Below are 6,902 nucleotides of genomic sequence, written 5' to 3' on the forward strand. Positions count from 1 at the left end.
GGATAGAAGTGGTTCCATCAGGCAGAAACAGCACAGATTCAGGAAGAGCAGGTCCTGTTTGACAAACTTACTGGAGTTCTTTGAGGATATAATGAGCGCAGTGGATAGAGGGGAACAGGTGGATGTTGTATGCTTGGATTTCCAGAAGGCATTCGATAAGGTGCCACATAAAAGACTTATCCATAAGAAAAGGATGCAAGGAGTTGGGGGTAATGTATTAGCATGGATCGAGGATTGGTTAACCAATAGAAGGCAGAAAGTTGGGATAAATGGATGTTTCTCAGGTTGGCAATCACTGGTGAGCGGGGTGCCGCAGGGGTCGTTGCTGGGCCTGCAACTGTTCACGATATACATTAACGATTTGGAAGAGGGGACCAGGTTTAGCGTATCTATGTTTGCTGATGACACTAAATTGAGTAGAAAAGCAAATTTTGCAGAGGATGCGGAGAGCCTGCAGAGAGATATAGGTAGCTTAAGTGAGTGGGCAAGGGTCTGGCAGATGGAGTACAATGTTGGTAAATGCAAGGTCATCCACTTTGGAAGGAAAAATAGAAGATCAGATTATTATATAAATGGTGACAGACTGCAGCATGCTGTCATGCAGAGGGGCTTGGGAGTGCTTGTGCATGAATCACAAAAAGTTGGTTTGCAGGTGCAGCAGGTTATCAAGAAGGCAAATGGAACGTTGGCCATTGCTGGAGGGATTGTATTTAAGAGCAGGGAGGTTATGCTGCAACTGTACAGGATACTGGTGAGGCCTCACAAGGAGTACTGCGTGCAGTTCTGGTCTCTGTACTTGAGGAAAGATATACTGGCTTTGGAGGCGGTGCAGAGGAAGTTCACCAGTTTGATTCCTGAGATGAGGGGGTTAGCCCATGAGGAGAGATTGAGTCGCCTGGAACTATACTCATTCAGGAGAATGAGAGGGGATCTTATAGAAGCATATAAAATTATGAAAGGGAGAGATAAGATAGAAACAGGAAGTTGTTTCCACTGGTAGGTGAGACTAGAACCAGGGGACATTGCCTCAAGGTTGGGGGGAAAAGATTTAGGACGGAGATGAGGAGAAACTGCTTTTCCCAGAGAGCAGTGAATCTGTGGAACTCTCTGCCCAGGGAAGCAGTAGAGGCTGCCTCATTAAATATAGTTAAGACTCAGTTAGATTTTTGCATAGGAGGGGAATTAAGGGGTTATGGGGAAAAGGCAGGAATGTGGATTTGAGTCCATGGACTGATCAGCTATGATCTTATTGAATGGCAGAGCAGGCTCCTTTACCTGCCCTTATTTCTTATGTTCTTATGAGGGGCATAGATAGGGTAGATAGTCAGAGTCTGTCTCCCAGGGCAGGGGAGCCTAGAACTGAAGGGCACAGGCTTAAGGTGAGAGGGGAGGAATTTAAAGGGGACCGAAAGGGTAAGGTTTTCACACAGAGGGTGGTGGCTATCTGGAACGAGCTGCCAGATGAGGTGGTGGAGGCAGGTACATTTATAATGTTTAAAAGGTATTTGGACAGGTACTTGGATGGGAAAGGTGTCGAGGGAAATGGGTCTAATGCAGGGAATGGATTGGCATGGATAGGCGCCGGGGATGGCATGGATGAAGTTGGACAAAAGGGCTCGTATCTCTGCTGTACGATTCTCTCAGTTTGATGCTTTGCGATGGATGATACCTTAAATAGTGCAAGAGACAGCATAATGAAGGATCTCAGCATCGTTATGGATAACACCCTGTCCACGTGACGGTGATTGCTTCATTTTCCTGAGGGGAATCTCCCGGGAAAACCCAGCGGAGACCAATGTTTGCGGATGTGGTTGAATCCAGCTCTTGGAATCCATGCTGCTCTCTGGGATATTGACGGCAAGAACTCCCATTTATGCGGCCTCCTTAATCTTGTTAAACAGCCCAAGGGGCTTCCGGGAGCACTGTCCAATGGAATTTGATACCTTGGTGGGATGAAATTTGGGAATGCAGGAAGCAGTGACAGAGGCAGCAGGGCCCAGGTGTTGAAATGGATGAAGTAACAGGTGGGACCTAGAGAGAGAGAGAGAGAGAGTCGTACAGCACGGAAACAGGCCCTTCGGCCCAACAGGTCCATGCTGACCAAGATGCCCCATCCAAGCTAGTCCCATTTGCCCACGTTTGGCCCATATCCCTCTAAACCTTTCCTATCCATGTACCTGTTCAAATGTCTTTTAAATGTTGTTATTGTACCTGCCTCAACCACTTCCCCTGGCAGCTCGTTCCATATAGATACCACCCTTTTGTGTAAAAAAGTTGCCCCTCAGGTTCCTATTAAATCTTTCCCCTCTCACAGTAGTGTAGTGGTTAGCATAACTCTATTACAGCGCCAGCGACCCGGGTTCGATTCCCGCCACTGTCTGTAAGGAGTTTGTACGTTCTCCCCATGTCTGCGTGGGTTTCCTCCGGGTGCTCTGGTTTCCTCCCACATTCCAAAGACGTACGGGCTAGGAAGTTGTGGGTGTGCTATGTTGGCGCCGGAAGCGTGGCGACACTTGCGGGCTGTCCCCAGAACACTCTACGCAAAAGATGCATTTCACCGTGTGTTTCGATGTGCATGTGACTAATAAAGAGATCTTATCTTATCTTACCTATGCCCTCTAGTTCTTGACTCCCTTTCCCTGGGACAAACACTGAGTTCATTCACCCTACCTATGCCCCTCATGATTTGATACACCTCTATAAGATCACCTCTCAGTCTCCTACACTCCAAGGAATAAAGTCCTAGCCTGTTCCAATCTCGCCCTATAACTCAGTCCCTCAAGTCCTGGCAACATCCTTGTAAATCTTTTCTGCACTCTTTCCAGTTTAAGAACATCTCTCCTATAGCAGGGCGACCTGATGCAAGGAACTGTGAACTGAATGCACCTTGGGGGGGGGGGGGGGGTGAGGGGGGTGAGTTTGAGGGGAGGAAACTTAAACGAGATGTTACAGTTCTAAAAGAGACTCCAGAGTAGGGTGACCTGTGGTTAAATTTATGCAATACACAAAAAGCTGGAGGAACTCAGCAGGTCAGGCAGCATCCATGGAGGGAAATAAACAGTCGACGTTTCGGGCCGAGACCCTTCATCAGGATTTCCCTCTATAGATGCTGCCTCACCTGCTGAGTTCCTTCAGCACTTGTTGTGTGTTGCTCCAGATTCCAGCATCTGCAGAAGTTTTTGTGTCTCCGTTAAATGCACGCACATCCTCTCAGAGCAGGAGGCCGTTGAGAAGGTTGTGAAGGAGATGAGGTCTTGGGCTTCATCCACAAAAGCTGGGAGTGGATAAGCAAAATTGGCATCATATTGGTTTTCCGGAATTATGAGATTGTTCTTTACCCGGAGTGAAATGACTATATTCCTGTCTTGGTGTGTCACTCCTTAACTTTCAGTCTGGGACGTCCCTGAGTGAATCACCCTTGCACCTCAATGTGGCTTCCACAAGGAGGGAGCTTGGGATATTGTCGTCTACCACGCAAGATTCCTTTTGGAATGTTGCAGGGATATTTGGATGGAGCTGGCTGGGGAGGAATCATGGTTGGGGAGTCCATTGAGGCTGGGTTTCAGCAACACAGAGAGAAATTGGGATATCTCTAGAGTGGGGGGGGGGGGGGGGGTGCCATCCCAAACTTGGCTTTGGTCATTCAGTTACCTTGAACACAGGCCCAGAGCCATCAAACGCTCCTCACACGTTAAGCCTTCGGGATGCAGGAGCCCCCGGGGGAAACCCACCCGGTTACAGGAAGAACATGCAAACTCCACACACAGACAGCGGCGGAGGTCGGGATCGAACCCGGGTCACTGGCGCTGTGAGGCAGTGGCTCTACCCGCTGCGCCACCGTGCTGCCCACAAAGTGAAGTGTTAACAGTCAGGACTGCTAACCAGGCAGTCTTATAAATGATTGCCCGAGGAGCAACTGAAAGCATTGGACGATTTACCTGGATAAGGAGGTCTTGAGTGAAGTAGTTTGTCTGGTTCAGATGCAGCACATACTTGTCTGAACACAAGTCCATGGTCTTCTGATTGATCAAGTACACAGAAGCATCAACATTGCTCTGTGCCTCGAATACTTGAACGGTGATGGACTCCTTCACGTCAATACGGATTAATTTTGGAGCTGTAATGAAATACCTGCAGGAGAACAGAGGAAGAAACCTATTACTTTGTGTTTTCTTGAGTCACAGAAACGGCAACACACAAAACGCTGGAGGAGCTCAGCAGGTCAGGCAGCATCTATGGAGGGAAATAAACAGTCAACGTTTCGGGTCGGGACTCTTCATCTGGGGAGATAGCCGGTGTCAAGAGGTGGAGGGAAGGGGCAGAGCAAGAGGTGGCAGGTGATAGGTGGATCCAGGTGAGGGGTGGGAGGGGGGTGATGGGCAGGCGGGAGGGGGGATGGTGTCGGAAGCTGGGAGGCAAGAGGTGGAGACGACAAAGGGCTGGAGATGGTGGAATCTGATAGGAGAGGACGGTGGAGCGTGGAATCGAGGGAGGGAGGTGTGTGGGGGGGGGAGCAGATGGAGAGGGTGGGGGACGGGAAGGAGATCGGGTGATGGGGGCCGGTTGGATCCGGAGGAGAGAGAAAAGAGAAAGGGGACAGAGGGGGACCAGTTACCAGAAGTTGGAGGATTCAGCGTCCATGGACACTGTCCAGGCGGAACATGAGGTGTTGCATCCCTAATTTGCATTTGGCCTTGACCCAGCAGTAGAGGGGGCTGAGGACAGACGGATCGGTGTGGGAATGGGCATTAGGATGATAATAATAATATAATATTTCTTTATCAGCCACATACATCAAAACACACAGTGAATGGCGTCTTTTTGCGTAGAGTGTGCTGGGGGCAGCCCTGCAAGTGTCGCCACACTTCCGGCGCCAACATAACACGCCCACAACTTCCTAACCCCGCACGTCTTTGGAATGTGGGAGAAAACCGGAGCACCCGGGGGAAACCCACGCAGACACGGGGAGAAGGTACAAACTCCTTACAGAATTGAACCCGGGGTCGCTGGTTCTTTAATGGGGTTATGCTAACCGCTACACCACCGTGCTCGGCCACCGGGAGATCCAGACGGCCATGACGGACGGAGCCAAGGTGCTCGGTGAAGCGGCTCCCTCAATCTGCGTAGAAGCAGGTCCTCGGCTCCACCGTCCATAGTAACCATCAACCACCCATTTACACCAGACCCACACCCATCCCAGTTCATTCTCCCCACATTCCCATCAACTACCCCCCACCCCCCCCCCCAGATTCTACCCCTCACCCCACACACTGGAGGCAATATACCTATTAACTTACCAACCCCCACGTCTGTTGAGTTGCCCCCAGGGTGCTCCGGTTTCCTCCCACATCCCGAAGACGTGCGGGGTCGGTGGGTTAACCGGCCACTGTAAATTGTCCCCCAGTGTGTGGGTGAGGGGTAGAATCTGGGGGGTGGGAATACGAGAGGAATAAATGGAATTAACATAAAAATAGGTGCTTGGAGTCAGTGATGGGCTGAAGATCCTGTCTCTCTGCTGCATGACCTATAAACTGGGAGGTTTGTCGGCAGTCATTTACACTAAACCAGAGAAGACAGCCATCGGAAAGGTTAAACAACGCACCATTTTACTGGTGATTAGTCGATCAGGTTGCTTCAAAGGATTGTTAAAAGAAATCATAGGCTAAAGGGCTAAAATATAAAATGTACACCGATCAGAATATATCGGACGCTGGGGAAATGTGAAGGAAGTTTGGGAAATGGTTTAAAGTATCTTTGAGTTTAAGACTCATACAGCACAGAAACAGGCCCTTTGGCCCAATGTCTCAATGCCAACCATCAGGTACCCATCTATACCAATGCCATGTACCAGCACATAGTCCCTAGCCTGCTATGCCTTGGCAATTAAAAGTTTGTCTTAACCACATGAGAGTCACTGGCTCCACCACCCCCTCAGGCAGTCAGTTCCAGATTCCACTCACCCTCTGGGGGGGGGGGAATCCTTCTCAGATCCCCTCAACACCTCCTGCCCCTCCCCGTAAACCCGTGCCCTTGAGTTTCACACTCCCCCCCCCCACCAAGCGACCGTAACAGGTTCCGTGTCTGAGAAGTGAGGTACTTACGAAGGCTTTTGTTCAGTAAACGAAACCCACGAAGAGACAAGAAGCAAGATGGCCAGGGCTTCCATAATCGAGGCGGTGGTCATCAGCACTGCCCAGATTGGACGAGCAGCTCCTCGAATGCCAAACCTTGTCCGCTTTCACGATCGGTATCGGAGTTAAGTTACTCATTAATTGTGGACTAGTTTCGACATTTCATGGCAAACAGTACTGTTAACTATTTTGTTCCCAGGCATCTTAACCGAGCGACACTTTCCCTCATGACAAAGGAGGAGGACATTTTGCCCATTGAGTCTATGCTGCCTCCTACTTGTTTTCCTTGTAACCTAACTCTCCACACTTTCCCATCAACTCCCCCAAGATTCTACCACTCACCCACACACTGGGGTCAAGTTGCAGTGATCAATTAGCCTGCTGACCCGCACGTCTTTGGGATGTGGGAGACAACTCCCATCGGGCAGAAGATACAAAAGCCTGAAAGCACGTACCAGCAGGCTCAAGGACAGCTTCTGTCCCGCTGTTATAAAACTTTTGAACAGACCTCTTGTATGATAAAGTCGAACTCTTGATCTTTCAATTTACCTCGTCATGGCCCTTGCACCTTATTGTCTGCCTGCACTGCACTTTCTCTGCAACTGTAACACTATATTCTGCATTCTGTTATTGCTGTTACCTTTGTACTAACTCAATGGACTTACGTTTGGAAAGGCCTGTATGGATGGCATGCAGAACAAGGTTTTTCACTGTATCTTGGTACATGTGACAATAATATCTGGATGCATCATGGCTTGGTACGACAACTGC

At 49.6% G+C, this 6,902-nt stretch overlaps 1 protein-coding gene across 1 annotated transcript in view; it reads right to left on the reverse strand.

Annotated features, from left to right (window-relative positions):
• LOC127585880 (complement C4-B-like) overlaps positions 1-6,269 on the reverse strand; it is a 41,217-nt gene extending 34,948 nt beyond the window's left edge. Inside the window, exons 1-2 of the mRNA XM_052043595.1 lie at positions 6,102-6,269; positions 3,939-4,131 (exon numbers count right to left, since the gene is read on the reverse strand). Coding sequence (XP_051899555.1) covers positions 3,939-4,131; positions 6,102-6,184 — 276 coding nt within the window. The 5' untranslated portion in view covers positions 6,185-6,269. The remainder of the gene's footprint in view (positions 1-3,938; positions 4,132-6,101) is intronic.
• Between the last annotated feature and the right edge of the window lie 633 nt (positions 6,270-6,902).

The sequence above is a fragment of the Pristis pectinata genome, chromosome 34, assembly GCF_009764475.1.
Source record: "Pristis pectinata isolate sPriPec2 chromosome 34, sPriPec2.1.pri, whole genome shotgun sequence".
NCBI lineage: Eukaryota > Metazoa > Chordata > Chondrichthyes > Rhinopristiformes > Pristidae > Pristis > Pristis pectinata.